Source organism: Podarcis filfolensis (genome assembly GCF_964270895.1).
Source record: "Podarcis filfolensis genome assembly, chromosome: 8".
NCBI lineage: Eukaryota > Metazoa > Chordata > Lepidosauria > Squamata > Lacertidae > Podarcis > Podarcis filfolensis.
Genome location: NC_139611.1, coordinates 2480931 through 2497685, shown reverse-complemented (window position 1 = coordinate 2497685; position 16755 = coordinate 2480931). Strand labels below are relative to the sequence as shown.

General features: G+C 38.3%; 1 protein-coding gene across 3 annotated transcripts in view; it reads right to left on the bottom strand.

Moving 5' to 3' along the window:
* LMAN2L (lectin, mannose binding 2 like) overlaps nt 1-16755 on the bottom strand; it is a 39258-nt gene that overhangs the window by 13622 nt on the left and 8881 nt on the right. For 2 of the 3 annotated variants that reach the window (XM_083629610.1, XM_083629611.1), the window contains exons 3-4: nt 2505-2622; nt 351-433 (exon numbers count right to left, since the gene is read on the bottom strand). In XM_083629610.1, coding sequence (XP_083485736.1) covers nt 351-433; nt 2505-2622 — 201 coding nt within the window. Of the gene's footprint in view, nt 1-350; nt 434-2504; nt 2623-16755 lie in introns of those variants that run through there. The other variant, XM_083629612.1, reaches the window with a different exon arrangement.

Genomic DNA, 16755 nt, shown 5'->3' with positions numbered 1-16755 from the left:
ATTGGGGTGTGTGGCTTCAGTGCACAGTTTCTCAGCCCTTCAGATGAGTAGCAAAAAGCAATGCTTATGAAAAACTGAATTGATGGAGACCGCGACAAATTTACATTGTGCTGGAAGTATTAAAATCCTGCACTCTAAACACACAGATCATGCTACTTGTGGTTCATTTTATGTCATTCATGGCCAATTACAGACCCTGAACCAGCTAGTAAGCAGAAAACAGGCTTAGCACTTAAAAAACCCAAAACCTTCATCCCATTGCAATGGACACCCCGGGACACTGAACAACAAGGATTGCCCCCCCCTGCTTTCCCACTGCTATAACCGCTGTTCCAAAGCCACCTCCTTACCTCCTGCTGTTTTTCCTCATTTGGATAGGTGTCTACAAACACTCCCAGCCCTAGAAAGTTATCCTTGCTCCCGAAGACAGGCCCTAGAACAGATGTCAGTGTGTTCACCATCAGCTTCCACCAGCTGCTGCTTTCTAGCATTTTACTCCACCACTTGGTGGAGCAAGCAGAAGTTTGAGCTAAGCAGGCTTATTCCCCACAACCAAACTACAGAAGACCTGGCTTCCCGTTTACACAACTTTTGGAAAGATTTATTAATGGATGCCCATTACAACACATTTCAACTTTATAGCATATTTTGAACAATGCAAATCTACAGCAGAGAAGTGCAAAGTTCTCGTGTCTGTATTCAACAGTCATCCATCTCCCAAATCAGCACATTTTGAAGTCAGTGATGGCTAACCCTGAAATGGACCCTGGAGCAATCCAACATGATTCTTGGTGGGTTTACCAGACTTTAGTCAAGTTTTGAGCAAGAGATACAAATTTAACTCCAAGGGGAAGTGCTTTCAGAGTGTAAAAGCACCCATATTCAAATGTTGCATCTCTTGCTTATGAATACAAGTACATGTGAATACAAGTACGTTAATCAAGTGGGGGGGCAGTAACCTAGTCATTCATGGAACTTGTTCTTGTAGAATAGCCATCTCCAGCTTGATGCCCTCCAGATGTTTTGGGCTACAGCAGACCCAAAGATTTGGAAGGCACCAGGTTGGAGATGGCTATTGTGCAGCAATTCACACTTTAGGACTCTGGCTCACTGCCCAGAGAAAAGTATGGTTCTTGAGAATGCAGGTCTGCCTCTCCCATTTAAAGCTACAGCTCAGTCAAACGGGTTTTAGTTGAAAAAAATACCACCTTATCCCCCGAGCCAGGTGTCAGGAATAGGATCCAGCAGGCAGGCCAAACCCTTCTCTCTCCTTTACCTGCCACCTGCCCACAGGCTAAGTTTGGCAGATGGGCAGGGTCACTCCTCTGACATCACAACAATGTCAGGTGACCTATTTTTGCCTTTGTAGTTTGAAACCAAACCATGCGGTCAAAGGCACAGCCCTGTACTTTGCAAAGCCAACAATCAGCTGACCATTGCAAGCCCTAACAATCAGATGAAAGCAAAGTGTTGTTTAGGGGTTTTGCAGGTGCTACTGTTCAGGTGCCTGCAAACTCAATTTCGACTCAGCCGTGCCTTTACCTGCCCTACACTCAACTTCATAAAAGCCATCAGATGCAAGGGAGGTTGGGCATGGCTTAGTCAAAGCAGCCTCAAAGGCCTAATGTGGAGACGGGGAGGGCCTAATAAGAGGTTCCCCACTGCCGTCCTAAGTGCCAACTTCCTGGCTTCTTCAGGGCTCTTCTACATTAACCTGTTTGAGAGAGACACAGTGTGAATGCATCCAGTTACTGGGGGCAGGAGAAGTGATCGGCATCCATTTATGGCCAAAACAAATTTATCATGTGGCATTAGGCAAAGCACAGGATCTCAGGAGTTGTCCTTCCTCACACTCTGGAGCCACTAGCCTAGAACCAGATGAGCAGACGTTGGTGTGGGAACCATTCATTATCTCCCAGTGCACTTTCAGTTGAATCCCCTGACATCACAATGAAAAAATCTGGAGAGATTCTTTGGGGTTCCCACTACATACTGAAGAGGCAACCTGCTTCCTGGTTATGGTCACAACTTAAACTAGTACTAGCTTGCCAACTTTAGCAGTGCAAAACAACTGCAGCAAGAAAACAGGAAGAAGGAATTTATTATCATCATTATTATTATTATTACTCATGATGGGGGGGAGAATGCAGGAGCTGGGATTTTAACTCAGCAGCTTTAAGTATATTGACTTACAACCACTATAAAAGAAGAAAACCTAAACTGGAAAAATGGTACTCCATTCAATAAAGTTCTGTTTGAGGTAGCTTTTAGCTCACTTCCCATCCATTACACAAGACATGTCGTCTCCCCGTGCCTTGCAAATGCAAGAGAAGATGTCAATATACACGCACAAACCCCAGTCCACAGCAAGCTGATCTGTGCTATCAGAATCTGGAGACGGGTGCCAAGCAGCCAGGTGGCTCACTGCGATGGATCTGCATGAATTTGGTCCCTTGAGCAGGGGCCTGTGGTTTGGCAATGCACTCGAGAGAAAAGTCTTTTACCTGGCTGCATACGGTCCTTTGTGTACCAGATTGCAAAGCCATCTCCATTCAGATTCTTCTTCCCTTGCCCGTGGATTTTGAAGTGCACCTGCATCTCCCAGTCTCTCAAGTAACAAGGCTGCAAAAAGTGGAAAGGGGACAGGAAGAAGACAATGTATTTGTGATATCAGGGACGACTATTCCAACATCTGCCACACAAGCACGTAAGAAAAAAAGGAGACTTTTGGTCACATTTACACTACAAATTTAATTTGGTTTCAAAACCAGATTTGTTAAATGGCTTTCCACCAGGAAGAAAAGTATTCCAAAAACACTGTGAATTCTGTTATCAACCCTTAGTTTTAATATACTTTGAATGCATCTACTTTGCATGCAGAAGGTCCCAGGTTCAATCTCTGCCATCTCCAGGTAAGGCAGGAAGAGGACCTCATCTTAAACCCTGGGCAGGAGGCAGTACTGAACTAGACACTCTGTGCAAGGAAGCTCCCTATGTTCCATAGCACAAAAGGACAGGCCCCTGCCCTGAGAGGCTTACCATCTAAATTTGGCATAGGACAGTGATCTGGATTTTCCAGAGCATTGTGAATTAAAATTTCAACTGGAAAATTTCACTATGCAAGCTGGGGTAATTTGCTTTGGAATTTTTTCTGATGCCCTACAGACTGATCTAATTAAGTGTGTTTGTTGACTAAATGCAAGTAAAACAAAGCTTTAAAAAAGAAACAATATTTTTTGTTAAAAATAAAAAAGCACTGGAAAATTTTGCATGGAGAAATTTACACTAAGGCTAGGCAATATTTGGTTTTCTTTTTTTTTATAAGATATTTATTGAGATTTTACAAAAACATAAGTTTACTAAATAGAAAAAAGTCATATAGAAAGAAAAAGATACAAAAAAGAGAACATACAAAAATACATAAAAAAGAAAAAAGAAGAATAAAAATACAAAATACAAAAAACAAATAGATAAAAAAAAATTAAAAACAAATCCGTTTTTTGTAACTTTATTTTTTTTCAATTTTGAATATTTTTATTCATTTTCCAAAAACAATAATACAAATTGTACAAATTTCCATACATTTGATTCCTTTTTGACTTCCTTCAACTTCTCTGATAATCATCCGTATTTACATCTCAAATCCGCATTTCTCTGTTTATATTGCCATTAATCTTCCCTCCCTCCTCTATTGCTTTTTAACAATATATCTCAACTTTTACAGTGCTTCTTGAAATCCCGCTAGCGTTGTTTGCACATCACATATTCTTTTCAGATATTCACCGAATTTTCCCCAATCCTCGATAAAGTTTTGGTCTTTAAGGTATCTAATTTTTCCAGTTAATCTATCCAATTCAGAATAATCTGTCAACTTCAGTCTCCATTCTTCTAAAGTCGGAATTTCTTCTTGTTTCCATTTCTGGGCTAGTAGGGTTCTTGCTGCTGTGGCCGCATATTGAAAAAGTTTACAGTCTTTCCTTCTTATTTCATTCCCTGTAATTCCTAAAAGAAAGATCTCTGGTTTTTTGGCAAATGTATATTTTAACATCTTTTTCATTTCGTTGTAAATCATCTCCCAAAAACCCTTTACTTTCCTACATTCCCACCACATGTGGTAAAACGTGCCCTCCTTTTCTTTGCACTTCCAACACCTATTGCACGTCTTATACATTCTTGCGAGTTTTACCGGGGTGATATACCATCTGTAAAACATTTTCATTACGTTTTCTTTTAGTACTGTACATGCGGTAAATTTTAAGTTCTGATTCCACAGCCTTTCCCAATCCTCAAACTGTATATTATACCCAATATCTCTGGCCCATTGTATCATCACTGATTTGACTTCTTCATCTTTCAAATTCCATTCTAACAAAATTTTATACATTTTCGATAAGATTTTGCACTCGTTATTTATCACCTCTATTTGAAACCTTGAATCTTTTTCTGCATAGCCCCTTTCTTTAACATCTTTTTTAAACATCTCATTGACTTGAAAGTAATGCAACCAATCATAAACATGTTCTTTAACTTGTTCATATGGCCTTAATTTCCATTTTCCTCCTTCCTTAATTGTCAATTCACCATATGTAATCCAATTACTTCTCGTATTTATTTTCTTTACAGTCATTACCTCTAGTGGTGACAACCAGTGTGGAACTTTTGGCTCTAACAAATTTTTATACCTGTCCCATATTTCCAATAGTGGACCCCTAAATATGTGATTCCCAAAACCTTTATGAATTTTCCTCTTTTCACACCATAAGTACGCGTGCCACCCGAATCTGTTGTCGAAGCCTTCTAAATCTAATAGCTGACTGTTCTCTAATTTTATCCATTCTCTCAACCAGCAGAGACCTGCTGCTTCGTAATACAATTTCATATCCGGCAGGGCAAAACCGCCTCTCTCCTTTGCATCCGTTAACAACTTATATTTGATTCGCGGCTTCTTGCCCTGCCAGATATATCTTGAGAGCACTCTTTGCCACTCACTAAAAATTGTTACCCCCTTTAATATGGGGATAGTTTGGAACAGAAACAGCATCTTCGGGAGAACACTCATCTTTATCGTGGAAATTCTTCCCCAAAAGGATAGTTTCATTCTCCTCCACACGTCAAGATCTTTCCTTATTCCATTCCAGACAGGTGTATAATTATTCTGATACAAATCAATATTTTTAGGGGTTAGCCAAATTCCTAGATATTTAACCTTCTTTGTCACCTCTATCTCTGTACTTTGTTGCATTATTTCTATCATACCTTGATCCATATTTTTTGTAATTATTTTTGTTTTCTTCTTATTTAGTCTAAACCCTGCCAAATTGCCAAACTTCTCGATTTCATTCAAAACCTCTTTCACGCTTTCTAATGGTTCTTCCGTTGTAATTACCAAATCGTCTGCAAAGGCCTTAACTTTATATTCATTCTGACCAACTGTTATCCCTTTTATTAATTTATTTTGTCTTATTGAACTCAGGAAAACCTCCAGGACCATTATAAATAGTAGCGGAGAGAGTGGGCATCCCTGTCTAGTACCTTTTGTTATTTTTATGTCTTCTGTGGTTACATTATTTATAATTAACTTTGCTTTCTGCTCTGTATAAATTGCCTTTATTCCATTACAGAACTCAGTTCCCACATCCATAAACTCTAAGTTTTGCAACATGAAATCCCAAGCGATATTATCGAAGGCCTTTTCTGCGTCAACGAACATTAACATAGCTTGTTTTTCATTCCTGGCAGACAGATATTCCAAAATATTTATTACACTCCTTATATTATCTTTCAACTGCCTGCCTGGAAGAAAACCCGCTTGATCTTTATGAATAATTTCTTGCAATATTTTTTTCAATCTATTCGCTAAAATCCCTGCGAATATTTTATAGTCTACGTTGAGTAGTGAAATAGGCCTATAATTTTTAACTTGTAATAAATCTGAGTCCTGTTTGGGAATCAACGTAATATATGCTTCTTTCCAAGTCTCTGGGATGTCTCTTTCCTTTAAGATATTATTCATAACTTCTTTTAATGGTAACATTAGTACCTCTCTCATTTCTTTATAGTACCCTGCTGTAAAGCCATCTGGACCTGGTGCTTTCCCTCTCTTCAATTCCTTTATGACTTCTTTTAACTCCTCCTCTCCTATTGGGGCATTCAGTTGGTCTTTCTTTTCTGTCGGGATCTTTTGCACCTTTTTTTCTTTCAAAAAACGCTCTATTTTCCTCATATTATTTCTTTCTCTGTTTTTGTATAATTGTCTATAGTAGTCCGTGAATCCTTTCCTGATTTCCTTCGGATTATCCACTTCCTCTCCATTTATTATGATTTTATTAATCGTATTTTGCTCTTTCCTTTTCTTAATTTGCCACGCAAGCCATTTGCCAGATTTATTTGCATATTCAAAGTTCTTTTGTCTTAGTCTTTTAATATTCAATTCTATTTCTTTGTTTATAATCATTGCAAACTGTGATTGTAAAACCTTAATCTCCTGTCTTATTTTTATGTTGTTTGGTTTTTTAATGAGTTTTTGTTCATTGTCCATTATTTGTTTTAAGATTTCTTTTTTCCTTTTTTCTCTATTCTTATTCTTCAATGCGTTCTGTTGAATAAAAAAACCTCTTAGCACTGCCTTGCTTGCGTCCCAGACTACGCTCATCTTCGTTCCTTTGTTGCAATTATCCACAAAATAATCCGTTAACTTCTTTCGTGCTTTTTCAACAGTTTTTTGATCATCTAAAAGGTAGTCGTTAATTCTCCATCTAAAGGTTCTTTCCTCAAATCCTTTCAATTCCATTTTTATTGGATTGTGGTCCGAAATTACTCTTGGTTGTATCTCAATTTGAAGAATTCTTGGAGTCAAGTCGTTCGAGACCCATATTTGATCTATTCTTGACAACGACTGATTTGGTTCCGAAAAATAGGTGAACTGTTTGTCCAATGGGTGTCTGAGTCTCCAGATATCTATCAGATTGTAGTTTTTCACCATTGAGAAAAAAGTTTTTGGTAATTTTCCTTCTTTACTCATACCATCTCTAAGCCTATCCATCTCCAATGAAACCACCGCATTCATATCTCCCATTACAATGATTTTCTGATCCATATATTCAAATAACATTTCTTCCAATTTCTTATAAAAATCAGTCTTATTTCCATTAGGTGCATAGATCCCGACTATTATCAAATTTTCGCCTTGCCATTTAATCCTAACTGCTATAATTCTTCCTTCTTCGTCTTTAAAAATTTGCTGCGTTTCGATTTTATTTTGAATGTATAGAACTACTCCTCTTTTTTTCTCTTTATCTGATGATATGAATTCGTTCCCTAATCTCTTATTAATCAAAATTTTCTTATGTTTCTTCGCCACATGTGTCTCTTGTAAGCATATGATGTCCAATTTTTTCTTTTTTAAAATTTGTTCAATTTTATTCCGTTTTTTTTTCTCATTTATGCCGTTAATATTCCAACTCCACAACTTTAGTGCCATTTTGATTTCAATTAAATAAAATTTATTTGTCTTTCCAGTCTTTTATAATTCCGCCGATTCTTCTTCCTCTTCTCTTTCTTCCTCCTCTTCCTCTTCCGTCTTATCTTCTTTCTCTTCTTCCAATTCATCCTTAGCACTTGCGCCTCTTCCTGGACCTTTAACTTCTTCCAATGTCTCTTCTTCTGTTTTAAGTTCTTTGTACCTCCTCAAAAATTTCCCTGTTTCTTCTGGACTCGTCAATCTTCGTTTTTTGGTTTTATAGAAAAAGGAGATTCCCTCCGGAAATTCCCACCTAAATTCAATATTATTCTTCTTCAGAATCTGTACCAATGGTTTATATGGGTCTCTTCGTTTCAATATTCTTATTGGTATATCTTTAAAGATGATGATGTAGCTTCCGTCTATATACAGTCTTTTCTCTCTGTTCTTCTGTAGAACCAAATTCCTCATCTCTCTATCCTTAAAGGTAATTAGACAGTCCCCTGGAAATTTCTTTGTTTTAGGTGTTTTTACCCTCATTCTGAAGGCATTTTGGACTGTCTTAGCAACCTCTTCTGTTGGTAGCTCTAACCATTGGGCTAACTCAGAGACCAATCTTTCTTTAATATTCTCATTCTGCATCTCCGGAACAGCTCTTAACCTCAAATTAACCTCCCGTTGTCTAAGTTCATTCATCGCAATCAAATCTTTAATTTCTTCTTGGGATTTGTTTAGTTCCATCACCTCCACTCTGATTCTCTCTTCTTCCCGCTTCACTTCCTTCATTTCTTGTTTCGTCTTCTTATATCCTTCCTCCAATGTGTGTGTTCTCTTAGAAACATCTCTTATTTGCCCTTTCAGTTCATTAACTGTCTCATCAATTTTTTTGTCCATTTTTCCAATCTTGTTGTCCACAGATTCTAATTTTGATTCTAAGTTTTTTTCACTTTGTTTTATTTCCGCAAACATTTTTAAGATCTCTGCTTTGAACTCTGTTTCTTGTTTAGACCCTTTCCTCTCTGCTGGCGTCCCCCCGTCACCTCCCTTCTTTGCTGCATGTGACATTTTCACTTATATATTTCACTCACTTAGTACACCTTATATCAGATATCGACCTTAACAATCCAAACTTCAATAAGCTAAATATGCCAGGTATACCAAGTAGAGAACAAATTAGTAAGCAGATAGTGAACAAATAGTAAACATATTGATAAAAGAAAAAGAAATCCTGCAAAACCCAAATTAATCTTCTTGCCACCAATTAGGCTATTCCACCGAGGAGGGGAAGGGTTACGACCATTATATTGCAAACAGAGTTCTCTGATGGGTTTTTTATCTTCTTGCCACCAATTAGGCTAGATCCAAATTATGTTTATGCGTTTGAAGGAAAAGGAAGACAAATAACAGAGGTCACATCCAGTCTTTCCAGAGAGGACAGGCGTTCTGAAGTGCGGTAGATTCTAATCCAGCTTCGAAAGTTTCCGGGGGTTGGCTCCAATTAATAATTAAAGTTTCCTTCCAATATAAATCAAACTTGTCACACAAAATGGGAGGTAAGAGTTTTTAGTTATATGGAAACCAATTATTTAAGCTTCAGAGGCACTTATCCCTTTCCAATATTCCTCATAAAAAAAGGAAGAAAGAAAAAAAGACTTGAAAACCAAAGTGTAATATCTCCTTTCCGCCACTAGAGTTTATGTGATTTGTCGTCTTCAGGGAGCCAATTTATAGAAAAAAAGAGAATAAAAAGAGGGGGAGAAGAATCCAGTATTATATGACTTAGATGACAGGTTAACTAAGTTCCTTTTTAATAATAAATGGGGTCAGCAGAAAAAGTTTCCAGTCTCTTTGCCCCCCTCAATATTCTGCTGCTGCGTAGTCAAACACTAATAATGGCGTCTGAAGTTCCTTTCGTCTTTTGTCTCCAAAGCCTTTGTTCTTTGCTCTCGGGAAGTGAAAGTAACAAATCTCTCCGTTCCTCTGTTTACTTTTCGATGTTATCGAGGTCTAAGAAAGTTCAAATCATCACCATCTGCTCTCCCTTTTTAATTCTACAAGCATATGACACTTGTAGCTACCCAGAAAGTTACTTTTTTGAAAACTTTGGGAGAGAAGGGAAACAGTAACCGCAAGCGGCAACTCACTTTCTCTTTCCAGCTCTGCACGCTGCGCTGCGTCTGTGTTGATTCCAGATGACAGTTGAACTCCGAAGTTTTTTTATTAGCCTCCGACACCTTCCTTAACCAAATTATAACAAATTTATAATCCAATTGGGCTCGGAGTTCTTATATTTGAGAATGTAGCGCTCCTCTTGCAAGCTCGGGGCTTCGCTATTTGGATATAGAAAATGGCTTCCCTTAGCCCGCTGCCCGCTCCGCCGTTCTCTTCGCCCCTTTTGGAGTTACCTGACGGCCGTGCGAGTTGCTCCTGGCTTCGCTGGGAACCTGACCCTCTGGTATCCCACAGAGGTTAATATTGGGGGCCACTGCGCCCTGTAGCACCCCTTTTTATCCAAAATAGCTCGGGATTCACCTCGCGGTAAAATCCCCGCTTGCGGAGAGAGTCGCGCTGCACCGGAAGTCCCCCGTTTTTTGTAACTTTAAACTCATTAGCTTGTTTCCTTGGCCTCCTCACACCTCCCCTTTTTGTATTCCCATTTAAATAATCAAATCAGCAAATCCTTACCCTCTTTTGTTTATCTTAACTCTATATCTTAACATATTATAACTCTATATTTTCATACATTATCAATTCATTTTTGCATATTCTTATTAACTTTGTTGCTAATGCCACTTATTTTCAATCCAACATCATTTTAACATTCATTAATTTTACAGTGTTTCTGCAGATAGTCCTTAAATTTCTTCCAGTCTTCTTCCACCAACTCTTCTCCCAGGTCTCGGATTCTGCCAGTCATTTCCGCTAATTCCATATAGTCCATCACCTTCATCTGCCACTCTTCCAGGGTGGGTAGCTCTTGTGTCTTTCAATACTTTGCAATAAGTATTCTTGCTGCTGCTGTTGCATACATAAAGAAAGTTCTATCCTTCTTTGGCACCAATTGGCCGACAATGCCCAGAAGGAAGGCCTCTGGTTTCTTCAGGAAGGTATATTTAAATACCTTTTTCATTTCATTATATATCATCTCCCAGAAAGCCTTAGTCTTTGGGCACGTCCACCAAAGGTGAAAGAATGTACCTTCATTTTCTTTACATTTCCAACATTTATTATCGGGCAGATGATATATTTTTGCAAGCTTGACTTGTGTCATGTACCACCTGTATATCATTTTCATAATATTCTCTCTTTAGGCATTACATGCCGTAAATTTCATACCGGTGGTAAACAACTGTTCCCAGTCAGCAAACAATGTTGTGACCAATATCTTGTGCCCATTTGATCATAGCAGATTTAACCGTTTCATCCTGCGTATTCCATTTTAACAACAAGTTATACATTCTTGAAAGTATCTTAGTTTTGGGATCTAACAGTTCTGTTTCCAATTTTGATTTTTCCACCTGGAAGCCAATTTTTTTAACCAAATTATAGGCCTCTCTTATTTGATAATAATGAAGCCAGTCTCGCACTTTATCTTTTAATTTCTCAAAACTCTGCAATTTCAATTTATCTCCTTCTTGTTCCAATATTTCCCAATATTTCGGCCATTTGGCCTCCATATTGAGCTTTTTCTGAGCCTTCGCTTCCATTGGTGACAACCACCTTGGGGTTTTATTTTCAAGTAAATCTTTATATCTTATCCAGACATTGAACAATGCTTTCCTGACAATATGGTTTTTAAATGCTTTATGAGCTTTAACCTTGTCGTACCACAAATATGCATGCCATCCAAAAACATTGTTAAAACCTTCTAGGTCCAAAATGTCTGTGTTCTCAAGAAGCAGCCAGTCTTTCAACCAGCAGAATGCTGCTGATTCATAATAAAGTTTAAGGTCTGGCAGGGCAAATCCACCTCTTTCCTTTGCGTCAGTTAATATTTTAAATTTTATTCTAAGCTTCTTGCCCTGCCAGACAAATCTGGAAATGTCTCTCTGCCACTTCTTGAAACAGTCCATCTTGTCCAAAATTTGCAATGATTGAAACAGAAATAACATTTTTGGCAATCATTCATCTTTATAGCTGCAATTCGACCCAACAGGAAAAGCTTCAAATTTGACCATATTTCCAAATCTTTTTTCACTTCTATCCAACATTTCTCATAGTTATCTTTAAATAAATTTAAATTCTTAGCAGTCATATTAACCCCCAAATATTTTACTTTCTTAACTAATGTTAAACCTGTCTCCTTCTGAAACCTCTCTTTCTCAATTGGTGTAAAATTTTTCTCAAGCACTTTAGTTTTTGACTTGTTCAGCTTAAATCCTGCCACATGACCAAATTCTTGAATCAATTCTAATACTCTTTTCGTACTAGATTCTGGCTCCTGTAACGTCAAAACTAGGTCATCTGCAAAAGCTTTCAATTTGTATTGTTTGGCTCCGACCTGAATACCTTTAATCAGACGGTCCCTTCTAATCATATTCAGCAAAACCTCCAGAACCGAAATAAAAAGCAATGGGGAAATTGGGCAGCCTTGTCGTGTCCCTTTCTCTATCTTAAATTCCTCTGTCATCACATTATTGACTATTAACTTAGCCTTTTGTTCTGAGTAAATTGCACTTATTCCATTTTCAAACCCTTGGCCCACCCCCATTCCCTGAAGATTTTTCTTCATAAAATTCCAAGAAATATTATCAAAAGCTTTTTCCGCATCTATAAAAATTTAAACTGCTTTGGTACTGATGTTCACTTGCAGCTTCTCCAAAATGTTAATTATATTCCTCGTATTGTCAGACAGATGTCTACCTGGGAGAAAGCCGGCTTGATCTTTATGTATCTCTTCAACTAATACCTTTTTTTAATCTATTAGCCAAGATATCAGCAAAAATTTTGTAATCCACATTGAGCAGGGATATGGGGCAGTAGTTCTTGAGTTGTGTCTTTTCAGACTCAGTTTTCGGTATAAGTGTAATGTAAGCTTCCTTCCACGACTCTGGCGCCTTTTTCCCCTCCAAAATTTCATTACAGACCTCCTTTAGTGGCTGAATTAACCAGTCTTTCAGAGATCTATAGTATTTGGAGGTTAGACCATCCGGCCCTGGAGATTTACCCAACTGCATGTTCTGAATGGCACCTTCTACCTCCTGTTCTGTAATTTTGTGATTCAACATTATCTTATTTTCTTGAGAGATTTTTTGTAATCCATTTGTTCTTAAAAATTGGTCTAAATCAGTCTCTTTCTGTGGCCCTTGTGTATATAGTTGTTTAAAATATCTCTAGAAGCACTTTCTAATCTCCAATGGATTCTGTATGTTCTTTCCTTCCACATCCAGATTTGTGATAGTGTTTAATTTTTGTCTTTTTTTCATCTGCCAAGCTAGCAGGTTCCCGCATTTATTAGCCGATTCAAATGTCTTTTGTCTCATCTGCTTAATTTCCCATTCTACTTCCTGATTTATCATTTCCATATATTGTACTTGATATAACTTTATTTCTCTCAGAATACTTTAAACAAGAACAACTCAAACCACCTCCCCCCCCCCCCCAAATATCATGATATGGACTTCAAATCAGTTTTGGCCAGTGTATCTATATATCATCCAGCCCTAATTTCCACCCCACCCCACTGCCCAGGGTTAAAAGAAGGAAGAGAGAAGTGGTGAGATTTCTGGAAGCAGGAAAATGGCACGGCATCCCACAGTTATTCCAAGAGCCCTTGGAAGGGGAAAGGGCACATCCTTAGTCCCCTTGCACAAATCCAGCCCAGTGCCCCATGCTGTTTGTGGTGAACCATGACAGCTCAAAGGAGTTTTAAGGCTATAACCCAACATACACAGGCAGCTCAAGAGGAAGTTTGAGCAGGGCTTATTTCTGAGTAAACGTGAATAAGGTTGGCTTGGGAATCTGTAGCACAGATGTTTCTGTTACTCCAACAATGAAGAACAATGCAGCTGAAAAGTGTGTACAGTGCAGGTGGGGTGAAGAATTCAGTATTCAGAATGGCGTCCCCTTTCTTGTATGCTACCCTCTTTAGTTTAAGAAGGGAAACAGAAATTCACCTCAACCCTGATGCTGTTCTCCCCTAAATATTTCTCTGTTGTATTTCTGCAATGAAATAAACTCCAAAAAATTGAGGGAGAAAGAAAGTCCCCATCAACTTGTAGAAACTGCCAATTTTGTGAAGATGCAAGAACAGATAAGGCATTCATTGTTTAGGCTACTCATTTGGAGAAAATAAGGATCCAGTAAGCAGGGATGGAAAGGCTTTTGTAAACCAGAAGGAACAAGGTCCTTTTATTTATTTCTCAAGCTACCGATGCACAAGAGCCCAACAAAGCAGCTGCTAACTGCAGGCTGGCAACTTTGGCTCCAATTTGGACAGCAGTATTCTCTTAACACGCCACCCCCAGCTCCACCTTGTCAACACTGATTGGAAGCCATCAAGCAGGGACCTGGACCTGGTCCGATTTCCCACAGCTCTGAAGTCTATTGAAGCACTTGAATACGCACAAGTGGAATTATAAAGGAGTTCAACTGTCTCCATTACGTCTGCTGAAAGGAAAGGTAGAACTTAGAAGAAGGCTGCAGAAATGCACCTCAGCAGAAACAAGCATCAACCTTTACAAAACGCAAACAGCAAAGAAGAGGGCTTTCGGGATTCCTCTTGCCAATAATCTATACATTCCCTTGCCAACTGAGTGCCAAGGAAATTAATTATTAAGATATGGGGAGCTGCACACAGGCATAACAACAGAGCAAAATGGCATCAGTTTAAGGAAAAGGGGGACCGTTTCCAAGACAAGAAAGTTTCCCAAGTGGAAAGACTTCAGGATCTGACTAGCCCAGTGCCTTGATAGTCAATTCCACAAACAACTGACAACCTACTACTGTCAAGTTATGAACCTTACTGCCACTAAAATACAGTATTAAGGCAGCCAGCTGATAAAATGCCTGAAAATTTCTACACTGAATCTGGCCAGTGCCAATGTTTTGCTGAACCTCTGGGACAGCAGGCAGAAAAAGGGAGTTGGCCAAACATAACATACAAATGATGAAACCCAGTCTGCTTTTGGATAGTATGAATAAACACTGAGCATCTAACAGTTTCTGATGTCTGCAAAGTCCAGGTCATTTAATACCTTAATGGGTCAATATTCACTATCACATTTACTGAAGTAAGAACAAAAGAAGGGTCTTGCTGGATCAGAACCAATGCCCTTCTAATCCTGCATTATTTCCAGAAGCATTCAGATAGATTTCCCTAGCAAGCTGAAAAGCAGAGGCTCTGGATATTAGGAAATCATTCATATTATGATACAACCTACACCCTGCCCAAATCTCCTCCTCAGCATAACTATTACAGGTAGCCATGCAGTGGAGAGCGAGGACACCTCCAGGAATTTTCAGAACAGGAGCAATAACATCTGCTGGAGCAAGAGGGTAAATGATGGACCCCCTTTGCCTTGGCAAGTGAATGAAGTAATAACAAGGCTTTCAAGTTTTGAAAATATTTGTGAAGATTAGCATAAAGGAAGTTGGAGAAAGAAGAAAATAATCAAATAGAGGGTGGATGCTGCTTGACTTTTCTTTGTTGATGTTCCTATTTCATTCTAGCACTTTTTTCAACATTTTTACAAAATGGTTGGAATTCCTATGGTTTGTTTCCTCCAGAGATGCCATGTTCAGTCAGCATGCTACGCTAAACTACGGCTTGGCTCATGCTTGATCTTTATCTTAAATTATATTCTTTGGGCAGAAACAAGCAATTAATAGAGATTCAGCAACACATCTTTGTCTTAAGCAGTGTTAGAAAATGGGATAGAAAAGCTAGGAGCCAAAACAGAATGTCTAGGTGCCATTTGGGGTTGGCAACACTTTTTATTTATTATTTTGATAAGCATGAACTAATGCACAATTCACATAAGTGACATATTGTGTGAACAAACACCGGCTCCCTCGGCCTGAAAGTGAGATGAGCGCCACAACCCCATTTGACTGGACTTAACTGTCCCTGGGTCCGATACCTTTTACCTTTTAACATAAATTGTTAATACGTATTTAATTTGGTATTTACAATAAAAAATATTGGTACCATACTTCAGATTTCATTTTTTTTTTTATAATATTTTTATTTTTCCATATAAACACAATACAACAAACATAAACATACAAAAACAAAAACAAAACAAAAAACATGTATCATTTCATATCCTAATTTCATATCCTATCTTCCCCGACTTCCTCATGCCTCCCCTTTCTGTATTCCAAATTCTTATCGATTGTTCAGCAAATCTTCCCTTATTTTAATTTAAATTTAGACTATTCTTCCTTATTCTCCTTGTCTTAACCATTACTAATAGTAACCATTTACTTTCCAGTCCAACATCATTCTAACTTTCATTAACTTTGTAATATTTCTTTAAATAGTCCTTGAATTTTTTCCATTCTTCTTGCGCTGCTTCTCTTCCCTGGTTTCGGATTCTGCTCGTCATTTCTGCCAAGCCCATATAGTCTATCACCTTCATCTGCCATTCTTCCAGTGTGGGTAGTTCTTGCGTCTTCCAGTACTTCGCAATGAGTATTCTAGCTGCTGTTGTAGCATACATAAAGAAAGTTATGTCCGTCTTTAACACCCCTTGGCCGACAATACCCAAGAGAAAGGCCTCTGGTTTCTTGGGGAAAGTATATTTAAATACCTTTTTAAGTTCATTATAGATCATTTCCCAGAATGCCTTGATCTTCGGGCAAGTCCACCAAAGATGAAAAAATGTACCTTCAGTTTCTTTACATTTCCAACATTTATTGTCAGGCAAATGGTAAATCTTTGCAAGCTTGACTGGGGTTATGTACCACCTATATATCATTTTCATAATGTTTTCTCTTAAGGCATTACATGCCGTAAATTTCATCCCGGTGGTCCACAACTTTTCCCAATCAGCAAACAAAATATTATGACCAATGTCCTGAGCCCATTTAATCATGACCGATTTAACCGTTTCATCTTGTGTATTCCATTTCAGCAGCAAATTGTACATTTTGGACAAATTCTTAGTACTGGGTTCTAACAGTTCTGTCTCCAATTTTGATTTTTCCACCTGGAAGCCAATTTTACTGTCCAGTTTAAACGCTTCATTTATTTGATGATAGTGCAACCAGTCTCTCACCTTCCCTTTTAATTTCTCAAAACTCTGCAATCTCAATTTGTCCCCTTCCTTTTCCAAAATTTCCCCATATCTTGG